Source organism: Schistocerca piceifrons, chromosome 3 (genome assembly GCF_021461385.2).
Source record: "Schistocerca piceifrons isolate TAMUIC-IGC-003096 chromosome 3, iqSchPice1.1, whole genome shotgun sequence".
NCBI lineage: Eukaryota > Metazoa > Arthropoda > Insecta > Orthoptera > Acrididae > Schistocerca > Schistocerca piceifrons.
In genome coordinates this window covers 108,279,983-108,298,185 of record NC_060140.1, presented here as the reverse complement: position 1 = coordinate 108,298,185, position 18,203 = coordinate 108,279,983, and the positions used below count along the sequence as shown (strand labels likewise).

The 18,203-nt window shown below is 42.4% G+C and overlaps 1 protein-coding gene across 1 annotated transcript in view; it reads left to right on the top strand.

Annotated features, from left to right (window-relative positions):
* The window catches only part of LOC124788309 (15-hydroxyprostaglandin dehydrogenase [NAD(+)]-like), a 91,422-nt gene that overhangs the window by 46,558 nt on the left and 26,661 nt on the right, over positions 1-18,203 (top strand). Inside the window, exons 3-4 of the mRNA XM_047255544.1 lie at positions 723-846; positions 9,030-9,136. Of these exons, the coding sequence (XP_047111500.1) occupies positions 723-846; positions 9,030-9,136 (231 nt within the window). The remainder of the gene's footprint in view (positions 1-722; positions 847-9,029; positions 9,137-18,203) is intronic.

Genomic DNA, 18,203 nt, shown 5'->3' with positions numbered 1-18,203 from the left:
TCACAACGGCTTATGTGTGGCGAGTGTGGCGCGTCTGCAGCACTTCCCACCGCCATCGATCGATAAATTCGGTCACAACTTCTGCTATATGAGTGCGAGCATTGCAATATAAAATGAAGTGCGGCGCTTGCAGAAAGTGTCGCCGCTTCTTTCTGTTAGCTGGCAGCAGGCGGTGTTCCAAAAATGAAGAGCTTAGAGAGAGAAGCCGGCCAGCCTTGTGCAGGACGATGCTCGGCCGCCTACGACCTAGGTCTGCCAGATTTGTTCAGTCGATGAGGCTGGGAAGTACTGCACCATCAGCCAAACTCCCCGGACTTAAGCCCTTGTGACTTCAACCTGATTCCTAAACTGAAGGAAAAGCTTCATGGCATTCGCTTCAGAATTGTTAGAGGGATTCGTCAGGTAACAGACCGCTCCGCTCGAACTTCCAAGACAACTGGCGGTGCTAAGGGTATACCACGACTTCTACGTCCTTCGCAACAGGTTGTACACTACAACTGCATGTATTTCGTGTCAGTTGTTAACAAATAGTTAGCCCTACTAAAGTTTAACCCTCGTGTGTACATGTAAACGTAGATTCAGATCAGTAACACTGAAAGTCAGGTCTGGGGTCGTGCTCACATAACCTAATGACTGAGCCGACTGCTTGCGTGCAGCAGAAAATCCAAATTAAGAGTTCCGATGCGTTCTCCTTCGCGCTGGTAATGAGCTTTCTTTTCCAGATCGTGGCGTCGGACGCTGACGAGGCGGCGGGGAAGAAGGCCCTGGAAGAGCTGGAGAAGCAGTTCGGAAAGGGGAAGGTCGTCTTCGTCAAAGCGGACGTCACCAACAGCAGCTCGCTGGAAGGTAGCGCCCCCTCTCTGGAACCACTGGAGGTGTCTTCCAGGAGGCCTCCAAGGCTCTTCATGTTACTGATTCTTCTGCTCACTCTCCATAACGCTAGCATAGTAAAGTGCCTTATCCTCCAGTTTGGCTGATAAATAAGATTTGTCAGCACTCTAAATGAGGTGGTTTCCAAGTTAAACCAGTGTATTTCTTTCGATTACTTCTAGCTACCCATGCTTAAGCCGTTACCAGTGTGATCTCCCATGCAGTTCCTATATTACCACTCTTTTCTCACGTCGTGTGATTCTATTTACACTGGCTTACCAGTGCCGCCAATCAGCGTCAGATCCAACGCAACCTCTTCCTTGTTTTCTTGGAAAATTGTTCAAAAATGGTTCAAATGGCTCTGAGCACTATGGGACTCAACTTCTGAGGTCACTACTTAAACCTAACTAACCTATGAACATCACACACATCCATGCCCGAGGCAGGATTCGAACCTGCGACCGTAGCGGGCGCGCGGTTCCAGACCGTAGCGCCTAGAACCGCTAGGCCACTCCGGCCGTCTTGGAAAATTGTATTTCACGTTTCATAAACATTTGCTTTTGACTGAATGACGGATAAGAGCAAGAAAGAACTCTGATACAAATTTGGGATGCTGTTGGTCATTAATTACAGTGGTAAAACAGTCCCTCAGCTACATGCAAATTTCTCCTCAGTACCAAACAGCTCACAAAATTCGCAGCTACCTTACTGTTTACCGCACGGAAGAGGTACTCACTCTTCCATTGAAAAATGCCACCACAGAGACCTGACTGGCGGACTTGAGGGCGCCATTACCAGAGGATAGTACGTCGAGCCACGTCAGACACACTCCGCTGCCCTCTGCTTCGTACACGACGGCCAAAATAAAACTGGCGTCGAAAACATTTCTGGCACCTTAAGATAGGCAACCCAACTCAGAAAGCGCGAATGCCGGAGTGGCCGAGCGGTACTAGGCGCTTCCGTCTGGAACCGCGCGACCGCTCCGGTCGCAGGTTCGAATCCTGCCTCGGGCATGGATGAGTGTGATGTCCTTAGGTTAGTTAGGTTTAATTAGTTCTAAGTTCTAGGCGACTGATGACCTCAGAAGTTAAGTCGCATAGTGCTCAGAGACATTTGAACCATTTGATGTAAGTTGCCAAAAATATTTTGCGACCCAGGTGCAGGTGACGTCGTCTACCTTACGGCGCATGACACACACACTGGTGTGCAGATCTTAATGACGAAAATAACTTTCGCTTGATCTGTCACTGCCGAATAACGTAGCCCGATGAATTTCGACCACACATAGATAGAAAGAATTGCTGCAGGACGGCAGAGAAGGTAAGTGAAAGAAATAAGAAATGCGACGAACTAAAATGACACTTTTGTTCAAAGGCAATAAGTTCACTGAAGTCACTACGTTTCAAGATGGTGCCGTGACATTATAAACTGTGGGACATGGTTTTTAGCAGAATGTGTGATCTGTACGGACGACAATCCAACGTTCTCCTGTGCGAGTGACGAGGTTGTTCATGAGTTCTTGTGGTAGGGCGTTGCGTTCTTCCACCAGCGCGGTTGGCAACTGCTGAGTGCTCGCTGGTGGATGTGGAGGTCCTGCAGTGGGTCTCCATAGCGCGTCCCTCACCCGCTCCGTGTGATTAGGCCGAGGGAACGGGCAGGACAGGCCATTCGCCGATTAGCCTCTCCTTCCAAGATCTCCTCCATATGGACAGTACGATGCGGTCTCACATTCTCCTCCATAAAAATGAATTCAGCATCCAATGCAGCCCTGAAGACACTACACGAGTAGGCCTGTGCAAGGTGACCGCTGCAGTCTCTCCCACTGCCACTACCGTTACTACCATTACTACCCCCACTAAAACCACAATACGCCGCCGCACCTGTCGTCACATACATAAAATTATATGTTTCCAAAATAAACTGCTTTCGGCTGCGTATGAACTTGTACAGGCAAACGAGTGGTTTCGTGATTTCAAATCACATCTTCAATCGGACTTCTACGAGACAGGAAACGCACACTATGTGATCAAAAGTATCCTGCCCCCCCCCCCCCCAAAAAAAAAAAACGTGTTTCATATTAGGTGCATTGTGCTGCCACCTACTGCCAGCCACTCCATATCAGTAGTCATTAGACATCGTGAGAGAGCAGAATGGAATGATCCGCTGAACTCACGGACTTCTAACGCAGTCACGTGATTGGGTGTCATTTGTATCATACGTCTGTACGCGATATTTCCACACTCCTAAACATCCCTAGGTCCACTGTTTCCCATGTGATAGTGAAGTGGAACACTAGGCAGATTCAGAAGGATGTAGGTTGCAGTAGGTACTGGGAGATGAAGAAGCTTGCACAGGATATAGTAGCATGGAGAGCTGCATCAAACCAGTCTCAGGACTGAAGACCACAACAACAACAACAACAACAACAGTGAAGTGGAAACGTGAAGGAACACGTACAGCGCAAAAGCATGCAGGCCGACCTCGTCTGTTGACTGACAGAGACCGCCAACAGTTGAAGAGGGTCGTTATGTGTAATAGGCAGACATCTGTCCAGACAATCACACACGAATTTCCAACTGCACCAGGATCCACTGCAAGTACTGTGACACTGAGGCGCGAGGTGAGAAAACTTGGATTCCATGGTCGAGCGGCTGCTCATAAGCCAGACATCACGCCGGTAAATGCCAAACGACGCCTCGCTTGGTGAAAGGAGCGTAAACATTGGACGATTGAACAGGGGAAAAACGCTGTGTGGAGTGACGAATCACAGTACACAATGTGGCGATCCGATGCCAGGGTGTGGGTCTTGCGAACGCCCGGTGAACGTCATCTGCCAGCGTGTGTAGTGCCAACAGTAAAGTTCGGAGGTGGTGGTGTTATGGTGTGGTCGTGTCTTTCATGGAGGCGGATTGCACCCCTTGTTGTTTTGCGTTGCACTATCACAGTACGGGCCTACATTGATGATTTAAGCACCTTCTTGCTTCCCAATGTTGAAGATCAATTTGGGGATGGCCACTGCATCTTTCAACTGGATCGAACACCTGTTCATAATGCAAGGCCTGTGGCGGAGTGGTTACACGACAATAACATTCCTGTAATGTACTGGCCTGCACAGAGACCTGACGTGAATCCTATACAACACCTTTGGGATGTTTTGGAACGCCGACTTTGTGCCAGGCCTCACAGACCCACATCTCCTCAGTGCGGCACTCCGTGAAGAATGGGCTGCCATTCCCCAAGAAACCTTCCAGCACCTGATTGAACGTATGCCTGCTAGAGTGGAAGCTGGCATCAGGCTAAGAGTGGGCCAACGCTATATTGAATTCCAGCATTGCCGATGGAGGGTGCCACGAACTTTTAAGTCATTTTCAGTCAGGTGCCCGGATACTTTTCAACACATAATGTACAATCGACATTATGATAAAAAAGTACCTGTCCTAATGATCTACTCTCTATAACAACCAATATGAAATACTCACATGTCAGTAAAACAATCAAGTCCTGATGCAGGAAGGAGACGTGTCGCAGAATCCCGTACTGATGCCCCGGGAGAACTAATTCTGAGAATTCCGATGTTGTACTGCCGTCTGAAGACATCATTTAAAATAGGCCGCAGGAAAATAAAATAAAGTGCGCATGGGCTTCCTGAAAGAACTCGCTAATCACTATTTAGCAAGTTTAGAGAAAAAAGAATTTTTATTTACTTGAGAGATGATGAATTTCTTGGCCAAGAACGCTTGTAAATAACCTTCATTGTTGATTATATGTTTCGATGAGCATGGTTACAATCTTGAAATCTAGATAGCAGGTGATTATATGTCTCCTATACCAGTTGTACAAGTTGTTGTTTTTGTGGTTTTCGGTCCTACGACTGGTTTGATGCACCTCTCCAAGCTAAGCTATCGTGTGAAATTCTTTTCATCTCCAAACAACTACTGCGACCTACATCCTTCTCAATCTGCTTATTCTATTCGTCTCTTGGTCGCTCTCTACAATTTTTATCCCCCACACGTCCCCCCAGAACTAAGTTGATGATCCTTTCATGTCTCAGTATGTGTTCTGTCAACCTGTCCATTCTCCTAGTCAGATTGTGCCACAAACTTCTTTTCTCCGTAGTTCTGTTCAGTGCCTCCTCATTAGTTAAAGTGATCTACCTATCTAATCTTCAGCATTCTTTTTTAGCACCTCATTTCAAAAGCTTCTATTCTCTCTTCTTCTAAACAGTTTATCGTATATGTCTCACTTCCATACACATACTTTCAGAAAAGACTTCCTCATAGTTGAATCTATATTCCATGTTAACAAATTTCTCTTCTTCAGAAACGCGTTTTTTCCATTGCCAGTCTACATTTCATATCCTATCTACTTCGGCCATCAATAGTTATTTTTCTGCCAAAATAGCAAAAACTCATATACTACTTTATTTCTCAGCATCAGCTTATTCACTTACATTCCGTTATCCTTTTTTGCTTTTGTTGATATTAATCTTATAGCCGCCTTTCAAGACACTGTCCATTCAATAAACTACTCTTCCTAGTTCTTTGCTGTCTCTGACAGAATTACTACGTTTTTATTTCTTCTCCCTGGAATTTGATTCCCACTGCAAATTTTACTTTGGTTTCCTTTACTGCTTGTTAAATGTACAGGTTGAATAACTTCGGGGATAGGCTACAATCCTGTCTCAGTGCCTTCCCAACCACTCCTCCCCTCTACTCTTATAATTGCCGTCTGGTTTCTGTACAATTTGTAAATAGCCTTTCCCTCACTATATTTTACCCCTCCTATCTTCAGAATTTCAAAGAGAATAAGCCAGTCAACATGTTACACAAGTACTCCTTCTAAAACATTGTTAGGTGTTTGAGGCACGAGATGAACGATGCATCGGCTAGTCTAGGTTAAAACCACAATAAACAGAGTTACTCGCCAAATGCTCGTGTCCCATACCACATGCAACTGTGCATTTCATCGCAGGCAGGGCACCGCTAGACTCACCAGAAGGGCTGTAGTGAAGTATGTAGTATGAGACACGAGCTTTCTGCGAATTACTCTGTATATTGTGAACTTGACTTGCCGCTGCATCGTGCAGCTCGTCCCTCACATACCTGACAATGGTTTAGAAACAGTACTTGTGCAGCTGGTACAGGAGACACGTAATAACCTTTTATCGAGATCTGAAGATTGTAACCATGATTACCAAACCCCGTAATCAACGACAAAGGTTGTTTACAAACTGTCTCGGCTAAGATGTTCACCTTGTTACAACTGAAGATGAATGAACAAAGGAATTTTTAATTTCTTTATTAATTCACAAATAATTGTTTCCTCTAAGGAACTGTTACGCTGCAGTAATTAACTAATGACGATGTCTAGAAAATCTTAATGCATAACTGGCTAGTTAATGGATTATTATTTTTAGTAATTAACAGAAGAAAGCTAATATTGTTGCTCTTATATGGTTTCGGCAGTCATCACTGAAATTATTTATCTACTTGAGCAAAGTTATATATTAAAAAACACATCACTAATAAGTGCAATAAGTATAACCAATAACTTTTTTAGATCATTAAATAAATTTAAAACGCTGAAGAACTTATTTTTTCCCTGTACTTTATAAATCTGGGTCATGTCTTCTATACTACGTCCAGGAACTCTATCGATGTGTGCTGATGAAGTAGGAAGAGACTTGTATCAAGACTGATATTCCTCAGGAGCGACTCCCTTTTGCATAAGTGTGTTAGGCACTTCTTTTTCGTGTCACTTATTGGCATAATTTCGCGATAAAGACCTTGTTAGTCAGTATTTATATATAATTTATGATCTAATGAGTTCTAATCTAATAATTTATAATCTAATGAATGATTATAACTGTACTCGAACACTCCTGTTTTGAATTTTTGGTATCGAAAACATTTCACTTTAGCTGGTTAATTTTATTTCCCTGACTGCTATTATTTCTGTTTTAATGGTGGAAGCAGAAGGTTTAATATAACTCTAGATCGTTTACCTCAATACAAGCATAGCAGAATGCATCGTTTGGCTCACGAAATTCATACATAGTGAGACTGTATGTACAATTTTTCAGACTGTAGTACATCAGACTGACCTCATTTGAAATTATTTGAAAGATAATTGTAAATAAATTGTGAAATACTTACATGTATTGCCTACTTTACATTTTCGTTTAGCAGCAACTTGTACGTGATTGCATTCATTTTTCCCTGCAATATGATCATTGTGCTCTGTCCAGTGCCTGCTTTTCTTCATTACTCTTCACTCACACGCTTCTGACAGTAATACTTTTTACATTAGTAGAATCTGAGAATGTAGTTCAGACAGAATATTCTTCTGTAAGTTAGTTCACTGAATGGCTTGAAATATTTGTATTCTTTCTTCTACATACTATACATTTTGGACATACTTACTTTGGGGTCTAAGTCCAGTCGTTTTGTGGATTTCCTTGACTAGTGAGAGTCCATTGCAGAAACTGTTTCTATGTGTTCTTTAGCTGTCTGTGCAACACCTGGTTTTGCCTTTCTTATCAGTTCCTATCAAAAGTCCTCTCTCACCTTACCCTTTAGGTACAGTACCAATGACCTCAGTTGATATTCATAAAGTTTCAAAAAAAGACTTCTTGCAGACTCTTTCTAATTATTTTTATTTAAGTACTATTCAACAGAATCTTTACGTTGTTTCAGTGGCTGATCAGTATTTCACTTTATACCAGAGGAACACTCATTGTATCATCAAGAAAAAATAATCTGCCATGTGTAATCGCAGTCGCAGAAGCTTCTACAAAAGGCAAAAAGAGAACCTAATTTCGCCTGAAAAACTGTTGTTGCCTTTGTATCCAGATTTTCATGTAGTTAATTGGCACTGGTTTTTTAATTTGAGTTTTAATTATATTCTTTTTTATCTTTTGGAATAACTTTTTCCACTCTCGATCGTTTAGCACTGTTACTCTCTTTTACAGCACTGATTTATTTACCCATGAGACCTGTGTCACTGCAACTTGGTTCATAGTCAGGATCCTTGACGGAGAAGTCAGAATCAAAATGATATTCTTCTGCACTATGCCTATCATTCGACTAAAAGCATCCCATCCCTGCCCCTCCCCCCCCCCCCCACATATTCAGTAGATACAATTTCTGCTTTGATTTGTTTTCTGCTGTTGTAGGGGGACTTAATCGTATACTCTGCTTGTGTAATATGCTTCGCTTTTAATTGATACATCTGAATATTCACAACCATTTTCTTGAAACGAAAATATGAAACAAAGGTATTTTACGCATATTTAAAATATCAAAGTATCGTGAGAATTCAGTTCATGTTTAGAGTGACATTTTGTTGATTACCACCAATTTTGTCTTTCGTGGGTATCATTGTCTCGGCCAATGATGCATGGAGGGCACCTCTTGGAAACATTTTTCGCAGTTAAACACAGTGTGAGCTACTGCACTCACAACAGCTCCTGGTCCAGTGGGCGTCCTGCCATTCGTGGACGTAAACTATAGTAATCGACAATGATACTGATGTGATATTGTTCAAGTAACGGACATGATTACGTGACAACTTTGGATCACCTGCATTGTTGTTGACTGTGAAGAATACGAAACACAGATTTACGAATGCCTGCTAATAATCTTTATCCTAGATATCTTTCAAATTATGTGCAATAATATTAATATCCAACTGTTTAGTTATTGTAACATTATTGCACATCAACTTTAGATCATTTTTCTGGTAGCTGAGCCTAAGGAACGCTAGCTTACTACAGTCTACTTATAAAATGTATTTTCGTTCTAGAGTGTATCTTTTTCTGCTGGTATCCATTAAGTTCACGTCATGGATTATTGTTGTTCAAATAATTTTATCAAGCCTATCGGCAACGTGCAGGGTAAATCGTTTAAGTGAACCTAAATGATTTTTTTCTGTATAATATGTTCAACTAAGCACTTAACAGATTTCTGTCACGTCTCTTTAACTTCTTAGAGTGAAAACTGTACTTAACTAGTTTTTTCAGGATGAAATGGAATGGATCAACAACCCAAAATTGACTAAATCTGCACTTAACTTGCTCTTGCAATAAGCCAACATTTGTTGTGTTTGTATGCCAACATGTCGATGCTTTTATTAATGGTGTACGTTTATTGTTGTTGCAGAGGCCTTCAAGGCAGCCAAATCCACATTCAACCGTCTGGACATTGTTATCAACAATGCAGGTATCATGAGAGATTCGGTTTGGGAGAAGGAAATAGACGTCAACGTGGTAAGTGGGAGACACTGAAGAGGAAGGACCACTATTCAGAAAAACAGGCATTATGGAACATGTGAAAAAGGTTACTGACTGTTTCATTTCTTTACAGCCACATTTTTATTGTATTTGCACAGACGAGTCAAAACATTATCACTACCTTCTTAACAGCATGCTGGTCCACTTTTGGATCGAAATTCAGTAGCGATTCAGCATGCCACGCATTCTACATGCAGTCAGTAGGTTTCTGCAAGTATATCGCAAGTGATGTCTGCTCACAGGTCACACAAATCCCATAAATTGCAGGCTGATGTTTTATGAGTGCTGAGAAGGTGACTGACAGCGTCCCAGATATGTTCCACTGGGTTCAGTTAAGGAGAATTTGGTGGCCGCTTCACACGATTGCAACGATACTAATGATGGTCATGATATTAGCCTCATCAGTGTACGTAGTTACTAGGAGGGCACTGTCGCATCGTATCTCTGTTTCTCTTAGATAATGAGACACTATACCAACCATTGGCAACCTTTCGTGACAGACGAGGCTGATTCACATACTTCTGCTCTAGGGTCGCTTAGTCACGTGACGCTGAAGCAGAGCTCCTAGCGCAGACAAACAAAAATTACGCGAAGCGAAATGTAGTGTGAGAAGGGCTATGCAAGAGGCGTTCAATGAATTCGAAAGTAAAGTTCTATGTACTGACTTGGCAGAAAATCCTAATAAATTTTGGTCTTATGGCAAAGCGGTAGGTGGGTCAAAACAAAATGTCCAGACACTCTGTGACCAAAATGGTACTGAAACAGAGGATGACAGACTAAAGGCCGAAATACTAAATGTCTTTTTCCAAAGTTGTTTCACAGAGGAAGATTGCACTCTAGTTCCTTCTCTAGATTGTCGCACAGATGACAAAATGGTAGATATCGAAATAGACGACAGAGGGATAGAGAAACAATTAAAATCGCTCAAAAGAGGAAAGGCCTCTGGACCTGATGGGATACCAGTTCAATTTTACACAGAGTACGCGAAGGAACTTGCCCCCCTTCTTGCAGCGGTGTACCGTAGGTCTCTAGAAGGGCGTAGCGTTCCAAAGGATTGGAAAAGGGCACAGGTCATCCCCGTTTTCAAGAAGGGACGTCGAGTAGATGTGCAGAACTATAGACCTATATCTCTAACGTCGATCAGTTGTAGAATTTTGGAACACGTATTGTGTTCGAGTATAATGACTTTTCTGGAGACTAGAAATCTACTCTGTAGGAATCAGCATGGGTTTCGAAAAAGACGGTCATGTGAAACCCAGCTCGCGCTATTCGTCCACGAGACTCAGAGGGCCATAGATACGGGTTCACAGGTAGATGCCGTGTTTCTTGACTTCCGCAAGGCGTTCGATACAGTTCCCCACAGTCGTTTAATGAACAAAGTAAGAACATATGGACTATCAGACCAATTGTGTGATTGGATTGAGGAGTTCCTAGATAACAGGACGCAGCATGTCATTCTCAATGGAGAGAAGTCTTCCAAAGTAAGAGTGATTTCAGGTGGGCCGCAGGGGAGTGTCATAGGACCGTTGCTATTCACAATATACATAAATGACCTTGTGGATGACATCGGAAGTTCACTGAGGGTTTTTGCGGATGATGCTGTGGTGTATCGAGAGGTTGTAAGAATGGAAAATTGTACTGAAATGCAGGAGGATCTGCAGCGAATTGACGCATGGTGCAGGGAATGGCAATTGAATCTCAATGTAGACAAGTGTAATGTGCTGCGAATACACAGAAAGATAGATCCTTTATCATTTAGCTACAAAATAGCAGGTCAGCAACTGGAAGCAGTTAATACCATAAATTATCTGGGAGTACGCATTAGGAGTGATTTAAAATGGAATGATCATATAATGTTGATCGTCGGTAAAGCAGATGCCAGACTGAGATTCATTGGAAGAATCCTAAGGAAATGCAATCCGAAAACAAAGGAAGTAGGTTACAGTACGCTTGTTCGCCCACTGCTTGAATACTGCTCAGCAGTGTGGGATCCGTACCAGATAGGGTTGATAGAAGATATAGAGAAGATCCAACGGAGAGCAGCGCGCTTCGTTACAGGATCATTTAGTAATCGCGAAAGCGTTACGGAGATGTTAGATAAACTCCAGTGGAAGACTCTGCAAGAGAGACGCCCAGTAGCTCGCTACAGGCTTTTGTTGAAGTTTCGAGAACATACCTACAGAGGAGTCGAGCAGTATATTGCTCCCTCCTACGTATATCTCGCGAAGAGACCATGAGGATAAAATCAGAGAGATTAGAGCCCACACAGAGGCATACCGACAATCCTTCTTTCCACGAACAATACGAGACTGGAATAGAAGGGAGAACCGATAGAGGTACTCAAGGTACCCTCCGCCACACACCGTCAGGTGGCTTGCGGAGTATGGATGTAGATGTAGATAGATGTAGAAGACAAAACCATAGCATTCGTCACTATTTTTTTTTCTTTTCGTGGTAGGGGAAAATCACGCTTAACTTTATTAACTTTACTGGATATCTGATGTGGTTAACCGAAATTTTAATACACTATTGTCTTACCACAAGACATGCTTTATGAATAGCTCAGTGAAATGATCTTTATTTTTTATTTATAGTTCTTAATTACATCGAAAGTAAAAGAGCTACTATCAAAAGGCATATAGAAAGTGTTTTGCAGTATCGGCCATTGTCTTTTCTGTGCTAATATCACTTGTTAATTATACGCTGTCATGATACTGAAACAATAATATAACACGTAGGGATGGGAACTTATTGTTATTATTTATGTTCAGTTTGTCATTGTTTAGCTCTTTGGTTTACAGACGTCACAAATGAAATACAAAATATTCTCCTGATGCACACGCCCAACATGTGGCCAACTTCTACATTTGGCACACATTTGTCTAGGTAATGTATTTAAATGATTAACATTGCAACATTGCGAGATAAGCCATTGAAAATATACAGTGCTAGTACATTAATAACCAGTGTGACAGCCAGAAGTTTGAATGCAAGCATGCATTGTGTTGCACAGGTGCCGAATGCCAGTTTGTGGACTGGAGTTCCTTGCCCATTGCACTTGGTCTGTCAATACAGGGTCGATTAATGCTGCTGATGACGCTAGAGTTGCCGTCCGATGGTGTCCCGTATCTGCTCGACTGGAGAGAAATCTGGTGACCGAGCAGGCCAGAACAACGTATCGGCACTCAGTAGAGTATTATGGGGTACAACAGTGGTACGTCGGTGAGCCTTAGCCTGTTGGAAGCCCCTCTTGGAATTCTGTTCATGAGTGGCAGCACAACAGGTTGAATCAGCAGACTGGCGGACAAATTTGCAGTCGGAATGTATGGGACAAGGGTGGTCCTGCTATTATACGATATCGCACCCCAGACCATAACTCCACGTGTAGGTGCAGTGTACGTAGCATGCAGACACGTTGGTTGCAGGCCCTCGACTAGCCTCCTTGTAACCAACACACGGCCATCACTGGCACCGAGACAGAACCAGCTTTCATCAGAAAAGACAACAGACCTCTACCCTGCCCTCAAAAGAGCTCACGCTTGACAACATTGAAGACACAAATGGCGGAGACAGTGGAAGACACGCTTCAGTGTGTCTGGCTTGGAGCAGTCCTTGAAGTAACCGATGTGTAACAGTCTGTTGTGACACTGTGGTGCCAAACGCTGCTCAGATTGCAGCTGCAGATGCAGTAGTAAGTGCCAGAACCATTCGCCAGACACGGCGGTCTTCCCTGTTGGTAGTGCCACATGGCCATATGCAGCCCGGTCTTTTAGCGTCCATACATTCTGGTAACCACCGATGCCAGTAATGTACAGTGGCTATATTCCTGCCAAGTCTTCCTGCAGTATCACAGAAGGAACAGCCAGCTTGTCGTAGCCCTGTTACACGACCTCGTTCGAACTCAGTGAGGTGTTGCTGACGGAGTCTTTGTCACCTAAAAGGCATTGTTGACTAAGATCTACTCACCACTTGCAGCCTTAAGTGTAACAAACGCTCACGACGCGTGTATTTGAAGCAAACCTGATTTGCATCCTCATAGTGGCGCTACCAGAGCCTCTTTTACGGGACTGGCGAGAAATCTGAGTGTACGTCATCTTTCAGATGTGGAAACACGCCTACCAACTTTCGCTTATGTCGCGAAACTCCTCCTCAGTGTCGCGAATATTTTTCGATAAGTAAGATTATTTCCGACAACTGTCAAGAGTAAGAAATCTGATTTCATAGAATATCTAATTGTTTCAGAGGTAAACTGGAAATACAAAGACACGGATTATCAAGACATAATGGGAAAAATATAATTTGATAAATGAGATTTCGATTGTGTGGTGTGCGTACTGTAAGACCTTTGGTATACACACCATCAGATTATTTGACTTATCGCTCTAACGAAGTAGGCGAGTGTCAGCAATATGTCTCGTGGTCTTATCATGGCGTGTTTATCTTCTGCCATTAGGTCAGACAATAGAAATGCCACTTGCACGCTTAGAGTAGCAGATTGACGGTGACCAACTTTAAACTGAACTTCATTAATTTTCACACACATTTATTAAAATAATAACAAGCATAAACATTACGTAACTTGATTCTAGATGCTATTTACAATTGACAATCTGAAGTTCCTTTGGTCTTGGTACGTTAATCTTATTCTCACATATCTCTAATACTTGACAAAGTGTCTATACATTTATCTTCATGGCTATGTACAGGAATATGATAATCTTCTTAGGTGCAGACTGAAACTTGACTATAAACTGGTACAGACTAATGCAGACTGGTACAGACTGGTGCAGACAAATGCAGACTGACTAATCGGAGATCTGTACACTCGTTATAATACCTCGCGCGTTCAGGTATCACTGCGCGTTACATATTAATACGTGGATTGGCGGAAGCAGAATTTGGTCCATCTCTAAGGCAGCGCCATCTCGTAGTGCGGAGACGGACGAGCGCTGCGCCTGCGCTGTTGTGCTTAGCATGGTGCGCTCTAGTGGGAAAGTTGTTACGCGCTGACTATGCGGAACTATGTACACAACAGATTGACAGTCGCCATGTATCAGAATAGTTCCGAAAACTTCCTTTTGGAACGTAAGGTGTACAAACTTCAAAGAAACATCGTTAAAAAGGAGTGGTGTCGAAAGGTCCAGCTGAAATAACTGTATCATAATCTGCTTCTAAACGGATGTCACAAAAATATACATTCGTTTCAGAGCCCAGAATATCTCTTGCCTGCCTATGCTTGTTTATTTTATTGTTTTATTTATTTTTATTTATCTCTTTAATTTTTCCTTCTTTCGAAAAACAATAATCTGCAGTCCACACTTTAGTAAAAGAGGGTTATCAAATGTAGAGTAATACGAAACTACACTGTGCTTCAAAGGACTTGGCAGCATGTTTCTGCTGTCAGCTGACGTGTCTGTGCCCCGCCCTATAAACCTCTCAACCCCCTCCCCCCTTTCCATCAAGCCGGCGTGCCTCTCGGATTGGAACAACTGCATTTTTTTTTTGGTCATCAGTATACTGACTGGTTTGATGCGGCCCGCCACGAATTCCTTTCCTGTGCTAACCTCTTCATCTCAGAGTAGCACTTGCAACCTACGTCCTCAATTATTTGCTTGACGTATTCCAATCTCGAAATGGGAGATATGATACTGCGTGAAGAGTTTGACAGAGCACTGAAAGACCTGAGTCGAAACAAGGCCCCCGGAGTAGACAATATTCCATTGGAACTACTGACGGCCGTGGGAGAGCCAGTCCTGACAAAACTCTACCATCTGGTGAGCAAGATGTATGAAACAGGCGAAATACCCTCAGACTTCAAGAAGAATATAATAATTCCAATCCCAAAGAAAGCAGGTGTTGACAGATGTGAAAATTACCGAACTATCAGCTTAATAAGTCACAGCTGCAAAATACTAACACGAATTCTTTACAGACGAATGGAAAAACTAGTAGAAGCCAACCTCGGGGAAGATCAGTTTGGATTCCGTAGAAACACTGGAACACGTGAGGCAATACTGACCTTACGACTTATCTTAGAAGAAAGATTAAGGAAAGGCAAACCTACGTTTCTAGCATTTGTAGACTTAGAGAAAGCTTTTGACAATGTTGACTGGAATACTCTCTTTCAAATTCTAAAGGTGGCAGGGGTAAAATACAGGGAGCGAAAGGCTATTTACAATTTGTACAGAAACCAGATGGCAGTTATAAGAGTCGAGGGACATGAAAGGGAAGCAGTGGTTGGGAAGGGAGTAAGACAGGGTTGTAGCCTCTCCCCGACGTTGTTCAATCTGTATATTGAGCAAGCACTAAAGGAAACAAAAGAAAAATTCGGAGTAGGTATTAAAATTCATGGAGAAGAAATAAAAACTTTGAGGTTCGCCGATGACATTGTAATTCTTTCAGAGACAGCAAAGGACTTGGAAGAGCAGTTGAATGGAATGGACAGTGTCTTGAAAGAAGGATATAAGATGAACATCAACAAAAGAAAAACAAGGATAATGGAATGTAGTCTAATTAAGTCGGGTGATGCTGAGGGAATTAGATTAGGAAATGAGGCACTTAAAGTAGTAAAGGAGTTTTGCTATTTGGGGAGCAAAATAACTGATGATGGTCGAAGTAGAGAGGATATAAAATGTAGGCTGGCAATGGCAAGGAAAGCGTTTCTGAAGAAGAGAAATTTGTTAACATCCAGTATTGATTTAAGTGTCAGGAAGTCGTTTCTGAAAGTATTTTTATGGAGTGTAGCCATGTATGGAAGTGAAACATGGACGATAAATGGTTTGGACAAGAAGAGAATAGAAGCTTTCGAAATGTGGTGCTACAGAAGAATGCTGAAGATTAGATGGGTAGATCACATAACTAATGAGGAAGTATTGAATAGGATTGGGGAGAAGAGAAGTTTGTGGCACAACTTGACCAGAAGAAGGGATCGGTTGGTAGGACATGTTCTGAGGCATCAAGGGATCACCAATTTAGTATTGGAGGGCAGCGTGGAGGGTAAAAATCGTAGAGGGAGACCAAGAGATGAATACACTAAGCAGATTCAGAAGGATGTAGGTTGCAGTAGGTACTGGGAGATGAAAAAGCTTGCACAGGATAGAGTAGCATGGAGAGCTGCATCGAACCAGTCTCAGGACTGAAGACCACAACAACAACAACAACAACAATTCCAATCTCTGTCTTCCTCTACAGTTTTTGCCCTCTACAGCTCCCTCTAGTACCATGGAAGTCATTCCCTCATGTCTTAGCAGATGTCCTATCATCCTGTCCCTTCTCCTTATCAGTGTTTTCCACATATTCCTTTCCTCTCCGATTCTGCGTAGAACCTCCTCATTCCTTACCTTATCAGTCCACCTAATTTTCAACATTCGTCTATAGCACCACATCTCAAATGCTTCGATTCTCTTCTGTTCCGGTTTTCCCATAGTCCATGTTTCACTACTCCAGACGTACATCCTCAGAAATTTCTTCCTCAAATTAAGGCCGGTATTTGATATTAGTAGACTTCTCTTGGCCAGAAATGCCTTTTTTGCCATAGCGAGTCTGCTTTTGATGTCCTCTTTGCTCCGTCCGTCATTGGTTATTTTACTGCCTAGGTAGCAGAATTCCTTAACTTCATTGACTTCGTGACCATCAATCCTGATGTTAAGTTTCTCGCTGTTCTCATTTCTACTACTTCTCATTACCTTCGTCTTTCTCAGATTTACTCTCAAGCCATACTGTGTACTCATTAGACTGTTCATTCCGTTCAGCAGATCATTTAATTCTTCTTCACTTTCACTCAGGATAGCAATGTCATCAGCGAATCGTATCATTGATATCCTTTCACCTTGTATTTTATTTCCACTCCTGAACCTTTCATTTATTTCCATCATTGTTTCCTCGATGTACAGATTGAAGAGTAGGGGCGAAAGGCCTACAGCCTTGTCTTACACCCTTCTTAATACGAGCACTTCGGTCCTGATCGTCCACTCTTATTATTCCCTCTTGGTTGTTGTACATATTGTATATGACCCGTCTCTCCCTATACCTTACCCCTACTTTTTTCAGAATATCGAACAGCTTGCACCATTTTGTATTGTCGAACGCTTTTTCCAGGTCGACAAATCCTATGAAAGTGTCTTGATTTTTCTTTAGCCTTGCTTCCATTATTAGCCGTAACGTCAGAATTGCCTCTCTCGTCCCTTTACTTTTCCTAATGCCAAACTGATCGTCACCTAGCGCATACCCAATTTTCTTTTCCGTTCTTCTGTATATTATTCTTGTAAGCAGCTTCGATGCATGAGCTGTTAAGCTGATTGTGCGATAATTCTCGCACTTGTCAGCTCTTGCCGTCTTCGGAATTGTGTGGATGATGCTTTTCCGAAAGTCAAATGGTGTGTCGCCAGACTCATATATTCTACACACCAACGTGAATAGTCGTTTTGTTGCCACATCCCCCAATGATTTTAGAAATTCTGATGGAATGTTATCTATCCCTTCTGCCTTATTTGACCGTAAGTCCTCCAAAGCTCTTTTAAATTCCGATTCTAATACTGGATCCCCTATCTCTTCTAAATCGACTCCTGTTTCTTCTTCTATAACATCAGACAAATCTTCACCCTCACAGAGGCTTTCAATGTATTCTTTCCACCTGTCTGCTCTCTCCTCTGCATTTAACAGTGGAATTCCCGTTGCACTCTTAATGTTACCACCGTTGCTTTTAACGTCACCAAAGGTTGTTTTGACTTTACTGTATGCTGAGTCTGTCCTTCCGACAATCATATCTTTTTCGATGTCTTCACATTTTTCCTGCAGCCATTACGTCTTAGCTTCCCTGCACTTCCTATTTATTTCATTCCTCAGCGACATGTATTTCTGTATTCCTGATTTTCCCGGAACATGTTTGTACTTCCTCCTTTCATCAATCTCCTCCTCTTGTGATTCTTGAACACGGTATTCGCTATTACTAGCTGAAACTTCTTACAGAACTCAATTAGTCTTTCTCCTCTTTCATTCCTCGTCCCAAGCCCATATTCTCCTGTAACCTTTTCTTTTACTCCTT